Raw genomic sequence first — 17,956 nt, forward strand, 5'->3', positions numbered from 1 at the left:
AACGCATCATGTAATGCTTGCACTGAAAAAGTTACCACCTTCTGTTTGTTGTTTCTGAAACAAGATAACTTTCATCTCCAATTTTACAAAACATAAAGTCATCATCTTAAAGAGGCATTGCACCATACTAAAAGTACGGTTTGATTGCAGCGATATACAGTGCATTCATGAGTCTGCCTCGTTCTAGCACCAGCTAAAGGGTACAATTCATGTGTTGGTGTCTGCTGTTCACCGAGAATCTTTACTGCAGTCTTCTGTCTGCCAAATTATTTTCAGTTTACCCCCTCCTTTCATGAACTGTAGTTCAAACTATACACAATACAGACTATCATGATTTGTAGTTCAAACAATACAGACTTTCATGATTTGTAGTTCAAACTATACAGACTTTCATGATTTGTAGTTCAAACTATACAGACATCAGATTCATACTGTTTGCTTCAGGTTTTTCTCAGTTTCATTCACTATGTACAACAGTTAAATCCATATTACAAGCAGCAACTTTCTACAAAGACAAAAAAAGGAGCGATAAAAAACAACATTCTCTTCTTCCGTTTTCACGTTCAGGCAGATTTTCATGTATGATAATAATACGCATAAGAGTTTTTGCACAAATTTAAAAGCCCAAAGAGTCAAATATGTGACTCAAGTCTTGCAGTTGACAAAAAAATGACAACAGGGCTTAATGGTATATATTTACATCTCATCTCACTCAGTTCATCTCGTTTTGCAAAAGCTAATCAACATATCCACTCCGCAACCATTAAGTTCTGAACATCAGTTCCTCTTCCGCTTCATGCAACTGTCAACCCTGAATCATTTCAGGTTGCTCTTCACACTCTCCGACAACAAAACACAGAGCTCTTAACTCTGCAAATTCATGACAACCAAACACTGAGCTCTTAATTCTCCAATCTCTGAAAACTAAAAACAAGAGCTCTTAACTCTGCAATCTCCAACAAAACACAGAGCTCTGATCTCTCCAATCTCATGACAACCAAACACAAGAGCTCTCAACTGTCCAACCTGTCTCCCCTCATGGCTCAAATAGTGGACTCGGAGGGGTTGATGACTGCCTCTGTGATGGGCACCTCTTCAGGCAGCAGGGGCGGCAAGGTTTTGCTACACTGGCGTTTCTTGAGGATCCAGAGAGGGAAACCAAGCAGACCGGACACGAGGAGCAGAACTCCTGCCAGGATGAAGCAGTTGTTCACTGTTCCCGTTGTGTCCAGCAGACGCCCTGAAAGCAGAGGAGAAAAGATAAACACATTTATTAGTGGTTGGTTGGTTGGTTGGCTGGATGTTGTGTTTTGATCTCTCAACGGGGCGGGGATGTAGCTCAGTCGGTAGCGCGCTGGATTTGTATCCAGTTGGCCGCTGTCAGCGTGAGTTCGATCGTCCCCATGTTCGGCAAGAGATGTATTTCTCAGAGTCAACATTGTGTGCAGACTCTCCTCGGTGTCCGAACACCCCCGTGTGTACACGCAAGCACAAGACCAAGTGCGCACGAAAAAGATCCTGTAATCCATGTCAGAGTTTGGTGGGTTATAGAAACACGAAAATACCCAGCATGCTTCCTCCGAAAACGGCGTATGGCTGCCTAAATGGCGGCGTAAAAAACGGTCATACACGTAAAATTCCACTCGTGCAAAAAACACGAGTGTACGTGGGAGTTTCAGCCCACGGACGCAGAAGAAGACGAAGATCTCTCAACTCTTTCTTGATCAAGAGCAGCAAACAGTACATCTCGATAAAAAAAAAAGTAATGGACATGAACTTCAAAACATGAAATGCACCAAGAGTGTGTTTTAATTATAGGCCCACTTCTATTCTGTATCAATATAAATTACCCTCCTTTGTCCTTATTCATAACTAAGTCCATTTCTCTGTACATTGTACTGTTTTTCATTGTTGCATGTACTCATTTCAATACTCATCAATCTGTTGGTTACCATTGATCAATGGATTTTTTTCAATTTTTGCTTCTGTTAAAAAAAAAAATCCTGTTGAAGGTCAGGCCTTGATGCAAAAGTGTACACAAATAAAGCTTTATCTACAACTCACACACAAAAATCATCTTACGATTCTTATGGTTTCCTGTAACATAGAAAGTACTGAATCTTACAGGATTCTCAAATTATCTATATAAGAGATTTAATCTGCCATTCACCATTTAAAAAGAAAATTATTTTCAGATAAGCTTTTCTGAAATAGTATTCTCTTCAAAGCGCACTCTGAAGAAAGAAAAGTGTTAAATTAGAATTGTTGAAGAATGACAAACAATGACTTTATTTCAGATTATCTCCCCTGCCCTATGGAGCCCTCAGTTGTGTGATATTTCAAACCTTACATTATGCAGTAGGACTAGGAGTCTGTGAGATCCAACCATACTGTTTTTCTTTAACATGTTAAATTAAGTCATAAAAGCAGATTATTTTAAAGCCTGCTTTCCCATAGTGTTGACATAGAGTGGAAGCCCCTTTATCTACCTCCACAAGTCTGAGAAAATCAGGTCTTAAAAAGGAAGGAGTCTATAAAATGGAGGTTTGTTTGTTTGTTTGTTTGTTTGCTTAACGCCCAGCCGACCACGAAGGGCCATATCAGGGCGGTGCTGCTTTGACATATAACGTGCGCCACACACAAGACAGAAGTCGCAGCACAGGCTTCATGTCTCACCCAGTCACATTATTCTGACACCGGACCAACCAGTCCTAGCACTAACCCCATAATGCCAGACGCCAGGCGGAGCAGCCACTAGATTGCCAATTTTAAAGTCTTAGGTATGACCCGTCCGGGGTTCGAACCCACGACCTCCCGATCACGGGGCGGACGCCTTACCACAAGGCCAACCGTGCCGGTATAAAATGGAGGTCAATTTAGAGAGCTAGAGGTTATGAACAGAAATCTGGAAAAAATCAGGTCTTAAATGGGTGGTCGTCTACATTTTTGCTTTTGTTCAATAATCTTATGGTTAGATTTCGCTAAAAAGTTATGTCAGATGATGAATGAACCATGGGGAAAAAAGTTATAGAAAAAAAATATATGTAAAAAAAGATTTTATTTTTGGGTAGCGTGACTCACGCTTCCAATATTTTGTTTTCTGTTTGCTGAGAACATGTGCTTTGCCTAAAAATACCGACCAATCAAATTCATGTCACTATGCTTATAGCCACGCCGAAACAAGTGCAGCAACAGTTTGACACTGGAGCGCTGTCCACGCTTTTTTTTTAAACGCACGAAATGCACGGGATTTGAGAGGACATGGGGAAAAAAAAAACCCTGGCACTTCCGCAATTTTATACAACACTTCTGATTTAATCCATCAGAAGAATGTATGTTACTTTAATATTTCAACTGTAAGCTTTGTAACAAAATATTTTGTGCAAATATAGTATTATATGCACAGCTAGGCTGTGAACCATTTCCCTCATTTCAAATTGTCTCCCCTATACCATCCCCTATTTCCACTGTCAGCATCATGTCAAGACCACTATCCACAATTATTTATTGCAGAACTGCATCTCTTGACATAAGTCGAATTCTTAGCACACAGTTGTTTTATAGTAGTCTTGAACATTTGGTTTAAACAATGTGTATTCAACAATTCATAGATAATTCAACATAATACATGCATGTCACAATAAAATAAGCATCCCTACACTGACACTACATTGTTCTTTCCTATCATGTGGAAATCTTTCTAAATACAAAAGCTGATCAAGGCCATGCTATGTTTGCTAACAACCATAATGTCGACCACTCCATCCATCCCCAACCCCCAATTTAGGCCGCAAACTATTTAAGAAAAGCAGGTCTTAAAATAGTAGGTCTTAAACTGGAGGTTAATTCTTTCTTTCTTTATTTAGTGTTTAACGTCGTTTTCAACCACGAAGGGTTACATTGCGACGGGGAAAGGGGGAAGATGGGATAGAGCCACTTGTCAATTGTTTCTTGTTCACAAAAGCACTAATCAAAAATATGCGCCAGGGGCTTGCAACGTTGCAACGTAGTACAATGTATTACCTTACTGGGAGAATGCAAGTTTCCAGTACAAAGGACTTAACATTTCTTACATACTGCTTGACTAAAATCTTTACAAAATTTGACTATATTCTATACAAGAAACACTTAACAAAGGTAAAAGGAGAAACAGAATCCGTTAGTCGCCTCTTCCAACATGCTGGGGAGCATCGGGTAAATTCTTTCTCGTCCCAACCAAAATGGGACCCCCCCTAGCCTGCGGGGGGTGGAGGTTAATTTCCAAACTATTACCCAAAATTCGAAAAAAACCAAGGTCTCAAAAAAAGAAGTCTTCCATTTCCATACCTCTTTCACAAGAAATGTTAGAAAACAGGGTCTTAAAAAAAAAGGAAAGACTGAAATGGGGGAAGGTGATAGGGTGTGAGAGTGTGTGTGTTCTCTAAAGGGGATTCCACTGTACCGCAACAAAAAAGAACAATGCTTCAAAGAGACAAAAGCAAGCCCCTTACCTGCAACCGGCGCACCGACCATGGTAGCAACGCCCTGGAAAAGGATGAGGATACCGAAGGACTTGGTAAGCATGTCCAGTCCCAGGAGCTCCACCAGCAGGATCGAACGAAGCGACACAAACACGGCTGTGGGAACAGAATCAAACATAGATTAGGCCATGAACAAAATTCTCTGTTTCTGATTCCCCCACCGAACCTATTTTTTGTATCCCCCCACAAAAGCATAAATTGGAATTTGTGTTTAACAAATATTACCTAAGGACAAAAATAATGCATAGTAGGCTGCCCCAAGAACGGGATAATAAAAAGAGTGTGTTATAAAGTACATGTGAAGCATACTTCGCATTTTTCTTCCTATTATCTCCCCTTAAGTGTCAGTTAAAATTTCAAAAGTACCCTAGTGTGAACAACTATTTCTTCGCACTTCTTCTGTGTAAACAGTTAGGATCACCACAGCCTCAGATTTTGCCAGACTTCTCACATGGGATAAGACATGCCTCCACTTGGTTAAATACCAAAACTGAACAACCTGGGTGCTCTCTCAGTCTCTGTGTACAGTGGGGAATTCTTTTTATGAATTAAGGGGAGATGTGGCACAAAAAAAGTAATCTGGCCGTTTGCAATTCTTTTTGTAATATTTTGATGTACTTATGAGCAAAAAGTGGCACATGACAGCAGAAACGTTTTTTGACTGGGCACTTGCAAATTTTGAAAAAAGTATTAATCATAAAGACATTTGTGCAGCTCCATCTATTGTGATGGGCGTTTCAGGCTTTATTTCATCAAACAATTTCAATTCACCACAGCAAGCAGTCAGGGTGTTGATTGTTGGTATATGAGCAAGTGGAGGGACGGTGTTATCCCTTGTTCAAGCCTGGACGGATCTGAGATGATGAGCCAAATGGGCGGGGAAATAGCTCAGTCGGTAGCGGTGCTGGCTTCAAAACCAGTTGTTGCTGTCGGCGTGGGTTCGATCCCCACGTTCGGCGAGGGACTTATTTCCCAGAGTCAACTTTGTGCAGACTCTCCTCGGTGGCTGAACACCCCCGTGTGCACGCAAGCGCACGATAAAGAACCCAAGTTCACAGCGAAAGTCTCAGGGCTTGGAAACATGAAAACAGGCATGTGGGAAAAAAATATATGGGTAGCGCCGTATACTGTATGGCAGCTCGCTTTCCCCAGGGAGAAAGCAGCCCGAATTTCCATGAGGGTAACCTTACAGGACCATATAAAATCTTATCCTTATCCTCCTTACAAGGAAAGGAGTGCACCTTTAAAATTAAATAGTTAAGTGTTGCAAAGATCCCACGATTGACAAAAGGGTCTTTCCTGGCAAAATTGTACAGGCATAGATAAAAATGTCCATCAAATACCCGTGTGACTTGAAATAAAGTGTAAAAAAATTCAATCTCACACGGCATTAAGTCTCAGGGCTTGGAAACATGAATACACGCATGCAGGAAAAAATAAAAAAAATGGGTAGCGCCGTATACTGTATGGCAGCTCGCTTTCCCCAGGGAGAAAGCAGCCCGAATTTCTGTGAGGTTACCCTCATGGACTATATAAAATCTTATCCTTATCCTTATCCTTATCCAGATACAGGGTACAGCATTACACCTAAGCCCCTTCACAGCTATACTTACCAACACAGAATCCAAAAGTAGCAGCATAGATACACAGCAGGCAGTAGTTGTCACAGAAGGCCACCAAGATGGTTGCCACGCCAGCAATAATCAGAGCTCCATTGTTAAGGTGAAGGACATTGGTCCACGGTCGATCAGCCATCCAGCCCGAAATGACCCGACCAATGGTGTTTGTAATACCGATGATTGACAGCAAAAACACCGCCTCATCCTCTCCCATGCCAATTTCTTCTGCCTTCATGGTGACGTAGAAGAAAGGAATAAAAAAAGCTGCACACAGAAAACAAACCCGGTAAGCTTAACCAGTACACAACCAGTGAATCACTTTATTGATGCATCATGAGCATAGGTAGGGGCATTGTTTACTGCATTACCAAACAAATTCAAATTGCTTCATATCAAAATGATGGCCACTACAACCAACCAACCAAAACAAGAGCAAGAGAGCAAGAGAGAGAGAGAGAGAGAGAGAGAGAGAGAGAGAGAGAGAGAGAGACAAATATGAGAGAGAGAGAGAGAGGGAGACAGAGAGAGAGAGAGAGAGAGAGAGAGAGAGAGAGAGAGAGAGAGAGAGAGAGAGAGAGAGAGAGGAGAGAGAGAGAGAGCACTTCACAGGTCTGCGGAAATAGGAAGAATGGGAAAAAAGAGTAGCAGTGCAAGAGATGTAAAGCATGAAACACAGAGGTGAAGGAAAAGCTAATGCACACACAAAACCTGGCACCTCAGCAAAACCATGCCAATACAAAGGAACCTCCTTATAAGACCCCCAATTTAAGACCCCCAATTTAAGACCCCCAATTTAAGACCCCCTCACTTTCCATTTTAAGACCCTGTGTTCTCAAATTTTCTTTTCATAGCCTATGTAAATTTGCCCCAATTGTAAAATGTCCCCCTTTTTTAGACCAACTTTTATCAAACTTTTGGATGTCTTAAAAGTGGGATCCACTGTACTCACCTAACAAAGTAAGAACACTGGCCACCACCAGCAAGGCGAACACGGGGCTCCTGAGCAGGTTGAACTCCATCATGTCCTTCAGCACGTACAGCAGCATCATCACAATCCCGCGCTTTTCCCGCCGGTTGATCTCCTCAGCCACGCTCTCGATGGAACACTGGCTCACCCCCTGCGGGATGCTGAGCAAGGAACGGGACACGAAAGATGCCGACGAGGAGCCTAACATCCCGGGGTTGGTGTAGCTTCCACTTTCCGATTTATAACTACGCCTGCGGGGGAAGTGGGCGGCATCCACTGAGCTGAAATGCGGCAAGACTTGCACGCTGATGATGCTAGCGTCAAGCCCGTGGGGGTGCTTGCCGGCGAAGATGACAGGGTTGTTGACGGAGTGACAGCTGCTCGAGCTGCTTGCGTCGACCGGCTTTGTCTCCTGCTCCAGCTTCAGCCACAGTTCGTTCAAAGACACACAGTCTGACGCCAGTTTGTCTGTGATCACCCCGCTATCGTCAGAACCTTCACTTTTCGGGGAGTCTGCTTTCCACTCAGGCGTGGTCACCGGCATATTGGCGCTGGGTCTGTATATGGGGGAGAGTTTTGACCCGTTGCTATCTTTATGCGCCTCGTTGACTGCGTCTATCACAATACTGGGGATTCCCGCCAGGCTGGATTTGCTCTTGTTGAGGCTCTGAGAGCTGAAGCCCAGTGAGCGCTTAAAGCGAGCGATAAAGGAGTTGTTGCGTTTGCACTCCAGCAAGGCGGGGTCGATCTTAATCAGACGGTTGTCCTTGGTGATGATGCAGTTGTCAAGCGAACCGTTGGAGATGGTCCGCTGCCGTTTCTTCTCTTCGATCAAGGCTTTCATGATGGCCCCCCTCTGAATCTCTACTTGGGACTGGTAACACTCTCTGCACAAATACAATGACGGGTAATGATTGAATAAAGGAATCAAGGGTACTTTTGCTGATTCTGTGTATTTCAATCGGTGCACTGCACCACAATAAAAACAAGATTTTCAAATAATATTCTGTGGGACTCCCCCTATGACAAACTATCGTCTGCTTTAGGTAGCTCAAAGGATTTTCAGATTATCTCATGAATAAAACTCATGTGCCTCATGGATATTCTTTCAAACAAAATAATTCAAACTAAGTGTCACCTTTTATGTATTACCCTGTCTGTACCGACCACTTTTGTCTTCATTCTCAGATCTAAAGCTGTCTAACACTAGCCCCCCCCCCCCCCCCCACCATCACCCAAACAAAGAAGATAAAAAAGAGAAAATCACAACAAAGAAAACAAACACATGCACAAATAAAAAGAGAAGAATGAAGAAGAAGAGGGAGGGAGGGAACCTCTTCATGGTGTTGTTCCCAGGCCTTAGTCAGTCACTGATGCATACATTTTTGTTTTCTCTGGTCAGAAGGCCGATAGTCTTCTGATAAAACAATGGGTGTTTCGATAACCAGAACGATCAGACATTTCAATGCACATTTCAAATTCAGGTCCAACTGATCTATTGCCTTTCAAGTCTGTGAACAACGCTGTTTCCACATCTACCAAAAAACTACACATTTGAAGGAAACATTACCTGCGGGGTTTCACTTTGTCCAGGGGTCTAAAGATGGCGCCACAGACGGCACAGTTGAGGACGATGCCAGCGAGGATGAGGTGAGCGCCCCTCCAATCATACTCCATGATCAATCGCTGGCTCAGCGGAGCGAAGATGAACGTTCCGATACCGGTACCACACACCGCCAACCCGGTGGCAAATGCTCGCTTCTTGTCAAACCAGTGGCCCACTGTGACAATGGCTGGCAAGTAGATCATGCCAAATCCAACACCTGTCATGAAAGAAAAGGCAGTGAAATTGTTGATTCTGAACATGGTCTCTCACTCTCACTCACACACACACACACATTACACACACACACACACACACACACACACACACACACACACACACTAACTATAAGCACTGTTTTTCTGTCATCTTTCCCAATAAAATTTTCACTTAGCTCTTCCTGTTCTCTCAGCTGCAGACGTACAAATAAACAACACACATACTTGCAAACCACAACAGCAAGACCGAGAGAATCGTAAGGTCAAAGCGCAAATATAACACTTCGATGTTGTTTCTCTTTTATTTTCTTATGACAGTGTAAAAAGAACTTGTAATGGAGTAAAAAATCCTGAGTGAAAAACTACAGAACTTTACACAGAAATAAAAATAATTAAAAAAAAACTTACCTCCAATCACACCCCATGTGACGATGAGCATTTCAATACTGGTGGCTTGGGTACTGAGGAGGAATCCCACACACGCAATGAGGGAACCCGCTATCGTCACTTTCCGTGAGCCAAACTTCTCTGCCAGAACGCTCACTATTGGACCTGCAGCAACACAAATGAACACGCAATGATTTAATGGACCAGCAACCCCCAAAATAAATGAAACCTGTCTGAGGAGGAAAGAGATTTACAGAACAAAAGTTATGCTTATGAGTATGACAGAAAGTCCACTGGTATAATCTGAGAGTACGCATGCAGGGACGTAGCTCACGCATGAGAGAAGAAGAATATTTTCAAGTTTTCTTAAGAACATAAGCAACAACTTTCTCAAAATCTGACACTTGTCTTTATAAAATATGATATTGATAAATCATTAAATGTGTCTATTTGGGATATATTATAACACATTTTTTTCTGGCCCCTGAAAAAGAAATAACTTGATTATTTTTTAACTAGCTAGTTTAATTTACACCTTCAGCAAAAGTAAGAAATGAGTGTTTAGTACAAGTTTCAATGCCAGGATGCTGAGACAGTGCAGTAGTAGCTTTTGCAACACAACTGCTGCTGCATCATAACACACCATCCCAATCCTTCTTCACCATCCCCCCCCCCCCCCCCCTCTCAGTCAAACTGACATTATAACTATGGCAAGGTTTCCTGTGTATGCATGTGTTTTACAATTGCAAAGTTCAGTCATTTAACAATGTTAACTGTGGTATTTGGGGAGGGGGGAGGCAGGCCTGAAAGTGGCGAGTAAAATACTCTCCATGGCGAGTAGAAACATGTAACTGGCAAGTAGATGATGTTCATCGACTCGCCAAATGCGAATAAAGTTGCTGAAACAAATTGTTGGTTCGGCTAGTAAATTATGCTCTCGGACTAGTAAATGTTCAGAATCACTAGCCAAAGGCTAGTAGTAGTACATTATTTTTTTGACTTTCAGAGCTGGGAGGGGTTACTAGTAGGATTTGGATCTGGATCTTTTACGTTGCAGGAACCACTGTTGGTTATCTTCGCAACAGGCCTGAGAACAGGCCTGGAACAGCTTTCGCTTGTATGTGCAGTACATTGACCGTAAACTAACCTATCTCTGAAAACTGTAATTCATATCCCAGCATAGCTTGGCATGGAAGAGCAGTGTGCTCAAGATTAGCACACACACACAAATGTGATGCAGCTCAGTTCTAGATAATGCTGCATAATTTACCTTTTCAGCCTTCACCTTGACCTCAAACCAGCATTCTGCTCACCCAGAAATCATCAAGTCGGGCATCTCACTTTAGCTCAACATTTCAACATTTGCAAGCCGATATTTAGCTTATCAATTAATCACTTAAAACCACACTCACTTTTCTCATTACTAATAAGAGACAATATCCTTTCTTCAAGTTAAACCATAGACATACATGTAGATTGTGTTTGTGAACCTATTTTTGTTTAACCCCACAATGCACCAGAGCAAACACTATAGTATAATTATTGTGTCTGCATGTGTCTGTGCGCATGTGTGTGTGTGTGTGTGTGTGTGTGTGTGTGTGTGTGTGTGTGTGTGTGTGTGTGTGTGTGTGTGTGTGTGTGTGCGTGTGTGTGTGTGTGTGTGCATTTACAACTGCAACTGTGTTTATCTAAAGAAAAATTGAAAGAAAATAATAGAACTAGACTGATTGTTAAGGCCAAAAAAAAAAATAGGTATGTTTACGGTAACCCGACCGACCCTAGTTTTTTCGCGCGACCCTAGACTTTTTTTTGGCATTTGGAAAAAAAGAAAAAAAAAACCCTTGTTTTTTTGGCAAAATAACGTAAAAATATGGTTTTTTGGAAAAAAAAAGAAAAAAAAAAAAAAAAAAATCCCGACCTACCGACCCTATTTTTTTGGCCTATGTTACCGTAAACAGACCTATTTTTTTTTTTGGCCTAATGAGATGCGGATGACTAAAAACCTTGAATAAAAGTATAACCTAAACTTTCAATGATAAAATGTCTATTAATTTTCTTCTTCTGACACCTCGGAAATCATAACCAACAGCTCCTGGAAAGTTCTCTTCAGAAGGAGTCAAGCAAACTTTTTTTTAGTAAAAGTGGGTGATGGTTCCTCTCTTGGCTGAAGGGATGTTATAAAACGAAAACCAACCATCCATACTCTTTCTGGAGACAGTGGAACTCCCTTTTAAATGTAAGACCCCCCAACTTAAAGGCATATGTACTCGATGACTAAACACGCTAATTGCTTTACCAACAGCTGGAGACATGCTAAATTAAGTTCCCTGCAAAATATTGTGGTCTAGGACCCCTTCAATGTTGAGATATGTTAATTTTCATTTTGATCTGGATCGTCCTATTTATAGATTTGGCAACACATGTAACGTTGATGCAAGGGAGCTAACACCACGGCTTTGTTGACATCCTCACTTTTTCAGAGGCTAGAACAAGCTGCAATGCATGTATGTCCGCGCATGGTGACATATTGTCATAATATGGTCTTATGGTGCGTTTGACATCGATTATGGGCAAACTACACTTTGTAAACACGGGAGCGCGTACATATGCCTTTAAAGGTCCTTGTCTACATTTTTATACCGAAATCGCCATTTGACCATTAAAATGCAGAGTCTATTATCTACAATTATCAACAATACACCCCCTTTCGATCAGGAAAGACGAAGCCAGTGTAGCCGTTTGAAAATTCATTGTAGTATTCCAGCGTAGTACTCATAGTAGGATATCCTTATTTGGAAAATGCCAAGCGCAAAACTCCTCTCAAATCCCGTGCATTTCGTGCGTTTAAAAAAAGCGTGGACAGCGCTCCAGTGTCAAACAGTTGCTGCACTTGTTTGGCGTGGCTATAAGCACAGTGACATGAATTTGATTGGTCAGTATTTTTAGGCAAAGCACATGTTCTCAGCAAACAGAAAACAAAATATTGGAAGCGTGAGTCACGCTACCCAAAAATAAAATCTTTTTTTACATATATTTTTTTTTCTATAACTTTTTTCCCCATGGTTCATTCATCATCTGACATAACTTTTTAGCGAAATCTAACCATAAGATTATTGAAAAAAAGCAAAAATGTAGACGACCACCTTTAAGACTTACCCCTTTTAAAACCATGTTTTCTCAGATGTTGATTCTCTTCATAACCTCTGTTACTTTTTCCACTTTAACTCTACATTTTAAGACAGCCCTGAAAGTACAAATTATTCTGAAAATTTACTAGCCAGAGAGAAAACTTTACTAGCCAAACCAACAATTTGTTTCAGCAAACTTTACTCCCATTTGGCGAGTAGATGAACATTTCTACTTGCCAGTTACATGTTTTAGGGAATTCATTTATCTTTATCCATGCAACCTGTGATTACTCCTGTCAAATTGGTGCTAAAAGAACAACCAGTCCGTTATGAACTGTCTGGTTGGTATACACACGTAAATAGGCCCAGTGAAATTGAACACTTTATCTGTACATATTTATTATGATATATGCGTGTGGAAGGAGTGTGAAGTTTTATGCATACACCATAACAAAATCCTGTGCTTTGCATTTGGTAAATAAACTGTTTGACTTGACTTGACTTGACTTGACTTTCTACTCGCCATGGCACTTTCAGGCTTGTAAGACCTGGTTTTCTCTGGTTTTTAGGTCTTAACAAGAAGAGCAAACGCTCGATCGAGTCACTTTCGCAGTTCTGAATATTATATGAGGCATCAGATGGACAGGAAGAAATTGCTATTCACAACACAATGAGTCACGTTCACATAAAATTTGAGCCCGGTCACTTTTATAGTTTCCGAGAAAAGCCCAACGTTAAGTTGTGTGTTGCCAAACAGAAAAGGCTAGTTATCTCCCTTGTTTTTCTGATAACGTTCGTAAAAGGCTACAGATGTAAATACTTTGATGTAAAGAATAATCCTACAAAGTTTCAATCACATCCGATGAACTTTGTCAAAGATATAAAATGTCTAATTTTTCCTTTGACGCTGACCTGTGACCTTGAAAAAGGTCAAAGGTCAACGAAACCATCGTTAAAATGTAGAGGTCATTGGAGGTCACGACTAAACAAAATATGAGCCCGATCGCTTTGATAGTTTCCGAGAAAAGTCCAACGTTAAGGTGGTGTCTACGGACGGCCGGCCGGCCGGCCGGCCGGACAGACTAACACTGACCGATTACATAGAGTCACTTTTTCTCAAGTGACTCAAAAAGGGTGTTCCACTGTACATGTCCTTTTTTCAGCTCTCTTTTCTCTCTGCCTGTCTTTGTGAGCAGCCCTTTGCCACTTGACACACAAAGAGCTCAGCCAAGCGCTTCATGAATATGAATTGAGGCCAGGGAATGCAACAGCCTGTGACAGACACACGCACACAGCTGGGCGTGCACAAGTGTGTTGAATTTATCTTTGTATGTGCAATGCACTGAAAAGGTCGGCACAGGCACCTACCTGTTCCACCCATAAAAAAGTATGATTGTCATCCTCACGCAGCTGTGTGTGCAAAAGTGTGTTAAATTTGAAATAATTTTCTTCATGTGTGCAATGCACCATAAAGGTGAAACAGCCAGGCTCCTGTTCTATTCATTTTTTGCATAAAGCTTAGCTATCACAAACTGAACCATGGACATAATGACTATTCACTCATTCTTTGACAGGCATAATAAATGATTTTGTGTTTGCTTGATTTACAAAATGAAAGAACAAAGAAAAACTGATCAAACAGGTTCCAATAAACTGAAGAGTTAGACATCAGCAGATATAAAAGATTGCTCATTTACAGGCAATTGAGCTGACATAAATAACTTGCACATAAATACATGTAACTGCATACCTTTTTGACCCTTCTATAGCATCTGGGTCAAACTATTGTCAACTTAACAGCCTCATGCTCATGTGACACACACAACATTACTGTGCTCATGATAGAATTGACCTTATTGACAATGACTCATGACTCGAAATGCAGTGGGTCCAAATAGTAAGTGAAAGTCCAACACCAATAGCCGAATGAAACAGCTGCTCACTTTAAAAAAGCCAGCCAGCCTAATATTCAGTAATAAACTTTGTCAGAATCTCATTTGGCCAACAACGCTCCTCTTAGGGTTTTTAGTGTTAGATTGCTCTTTCAATGCATATAAACTGAGATGTTTATAATGGAAATGAAAAGGCAAGTGTTTCTCTAATTAAGCCAAATAAACTCTTCCAGAATCTAGTCTGGCCAGCATAGCTTCTCTTGAAAGTTTTCAATGTCAGGATATTCTGCAGGAATGCTATAATGCTCTTTCAAATTCAATGCAATTCTTGCTACATGTAAACTGGAAGCAGATACTAATGAACTTGTTTCTTCTGCATTCAACCCTGAAACCATTTCTTTCCAGCGTTCTCATACATAGCAACAGTATTTAAACCAAAATCTACCATTAAAACTCAGAACACAATCAACAGTAAACTTTAACTACTGACCGCAAAACCCAAATAAATTCAGTGAAGTATTTGCCTTTGCAAAGACAAAAGTTAAACAAACTTTTCTCTTTTTCATAGCGAATAGTTCGGGACCAGAATTCCCTATGAGAGAATGTATCTGAGCTAACAGTAACAGCGGAGCTCATTCAAAGCCCATCTTGACAAGCATTGGAAAAAAAGTATTCCACCCAAGCTTCTGTTACCCAGTAGCTAATTCATCTTTCTGAACATTGAACATGTCCAGCAAAAAGATTGTTTCCGATGACAAGGCCATAAGGCCAAAAAAAATAGGTGTGGCTAAGGTAACATAGCCCCCCAAAAATAGGGTAGGAAGGTAGGCAGTCACTTTTTTTTTAAAACTTTTTTTTTTAATGTGTACAAATTAAACCTACTTGACAGGGAAATAAGTGTGCGACTCGAGCGCTTTCGCTTTCATTGCGTTTTCTGCACTGGTTTTTTTTTGTTTTTTTTTTGACAAATGTAATAAAAAGTTATAGGGTCGGCCCCTAAATATAGGGTAGGTCGGGTTACCGTAACCACACCTATTTTTTTTTTTAGGCCTAAAGGGGGTACTGGGGAAGGGGGGGAAGGGTAGAAAAAGGATTGGTCAGAAAACCGGAAACACTGATTTTTTTGTTTAGGCTTTGCCAATCTTAATTGTCCCAGAAGTGTAATTAAACCAATTAAAAGTGCACTTACCAACAGTGAGGTAGCAGCCGGCTAAAAGGGATCCCACCCATCCGGCCTGTTCATTGGTGGTCTTGAACTCCTGCATGTACTTCTCCTTGAAGACGGCGAAAGAGTAGCACACGCCATCCACCACGATGTTGCACACCAGCGACGCCAACACCACCATCCATCCCCACCCTCCGTCGGGTAAGCCATCATTGTCTCTTTCTTTTTCAGCTTGTTCTGCCTTGGCTTGCGCTTCTATTTTCAATCGTTCCATCGATTTCTCCTCATCTCGTCTAGCTCGGGCCATTCTGTTCGCGACTGTTGCCCAAGGGTGTTACTTACATGGTATACCCTGCAACACAAGAGCAAGAGAGAGGAATAAGGTAATGCTGCCAAAGTCTACAATGAGCCAGTGGAAAGGACCTCAACACTGAATTCAAAGAAGAGTGAACATGTTTGAGATTAATTCTGCTGACAAAATACAGTGGTACCTGCGATGAAAGGACACCCTTAAGACCAGCTGAAATGTCCCTACATTGCAGGTGGCCTGTCATGACAGGTATATTTCGATGAAGATAAAGACACAAGGTCATCATCATGTGTCCTTTAATGAGGTGTCCACTCGTCGGAGGGGTCTCACATTGCACTGTTGCAGGTACCATTGTCTGTACTGCCAAAAGGCTTTAATTCCTCCCATATCCCCATCTTTCTTTCTTTCTTTATTTGGTGTTTAACGTCGTTTTCAACCACGAAGGTTATATCGCGACGGGGAAAGGGGGGGAGATGGGATAGAGCCACTTGTTAATTGTTTCTTGTTCACAAAAGCACTAATCAAAAAATTGCTCCAGGGGCTTGCAACGTAGTACAATATATATATGACCTTACTGGGAGAATGCAAGTTTCCAGTACAAAGGACTTAACATTTCTTACATACTGCTTGACTAAAATCTTTACAAACATGGACTATATTCTATAATACAAGAAACACTTAAGGGTAAAAGGAGAAACAGAATCCGTTAGTCGCCTCTTACAACATGCTGGGGAGCATCGGGTAAACCCGCGGGGGGACCCATATCCCCATGCAAATAAGAGAACAGAACAAGCAGGGCATACACTCTTAACTTTAATTATACATAATAGAAATACAATTAGTGCATCACTAGCAGCAGTTATGCTTTGGTGTCCCCGAGCAAGGGTTTAAATCTCCTTAATAATTGCGCTCGGAATCGAGAGGTTGCGTGTTCGACCCTGGGTCGGGCCGCTATTTTCTCCCCCCTTTCCTAACCTAGATGGTGGGTTCAAGTGCTAGTCTTTCGGATGAGACGAAAAACCGAGGTCCCTTCGTGTACACTACATTGGGGTGTGCACGTTAAAGATCCCACGATTGACAAAAGGGTCTTTCCTGGCAAAATTGTATAGGCATAGATAAAAATGTCCATCAAATACCCGTGTGACTTGGAATAAAGGCCGCGAAAGGTGAACATTCGCCTAACAGGCTTGAGGTTTGCTGGTCGATGTGAATGCGTGATATATTGTGTAAAAAATTCCATCTCACACGGCATAAAGCGCTTTGAACTTCGGATAAGGCGCTATATAAATAAAGAGAATAATAAAAAAAATAATAAAAAAAATAATATAGAAATCTCCTTAATAATAATAATAAATCAGCAATAGAAAGAACCACATAATTATTGTTGATGGCTATACCACACACTTTACACAAACTACCTGTAATCTAGAAAACCTTGCATAAAAGCTAGCTGTTATACCAAGCTCACAGAATATTTTTAAAAAATTAAAAAAGCAAACATAACTATATATATCAGGGGCAAAAATAATCAAGTAAAAGTAGTGAAACCACCCTTGGTAATCCACACTACTTTTCAGCTTATTTTACCATTTTCAATACTTCATTACTGCAATGCACAATGACAAACTAAACCTTGGCAATAGACTAGTTATCAGTGTGTGTGTCACATACAACAAGCATCATCTATGTCAAAACCAGAAAGCACTCACAGTCACAGCAATAAAACAGCAAAGGATGGAATAGTGAACAGAGGGCTATGATGTTCATACGTGACAACCTGCACAAACTCCAGACACGATACCAAAGGCACATGACACTGCTTTTAGTGTCAGGGTGTGGGTCTTTTTCCTATCTCATCAGCCTTACATTTCAAAGGCTCGGAAAACGTCTAGCTCCAATCCAACCAACGCAAACATATGGGGCCTTGCGCCTGTAGGCCAATAGGAAGGTCTTCACCCACTTCGGAGATAGCGAGGAGCAGGAGCGGGGAAGCCAACCAAGACTTTGCCGTCAGATTGGGTACAGGGGTTTGATTTGATTTGATAGTTGTTGCTTTTTGGGTCCAGCGGACCATATACAGGCATGAGACCAAGGGTAGGGCGGCTGGTGGCGAGAGAGATGAAGGGACGGGGGAATGTTTCCGGTGC

The 17,956-nt window shown here is 41.4% G+C and overlaps 1 protein-coding gene across 1 annotated transcript; it reads right to left on the bottom strand.

The window, feature by feature from the left end:
* Nucleotides 1-488: 488 nt before the first annotated feature.
* Nucleotides 489-15,882, bottom strand: LOC138973283 (monocarboxylate transporter 5-like). The gene is made up of 7 exons (XM_070346004.1): nt 15,524-15,882; nt 9,336-9,479; nt 8,677-8,929; nt 7,089-7,993; nt 6,134-6,403; nt 4,491-4,616; nt 489-1,240 (listed from the first exon to the last, which is right to left on the bottom strand). The coding sequence occupies exons 1-7, from the start codon at nt 15,804-15,806 to the stop codon at nt 1,044-1,046; spliced, it is 2,178 nt and encodes a 725-aa protein (XP_070202105.1). The 5' UTR covers nt 15,807-15,882; the 3' UTR covers nt 489-1,043.
* Between the last annotated feature and the right edge of the window lie 2,074 nt (nt 15,883-17,956).

This window comes from Littorina saxatilis, linkage group LG8 (assembly GCF_037325665.1).
Source record: "Littorina saxatilis isolate snail1 linkage group LG8, US_GU_Lsax_2.0, whole genome shotgun sequence".
Taxonomy (NCBI): Eukaryota; Metazoa; Mollusca; class Gastropoda; order Littorinimorpha; family Littorinidae; genus Littorina; species Littorina saxatilis.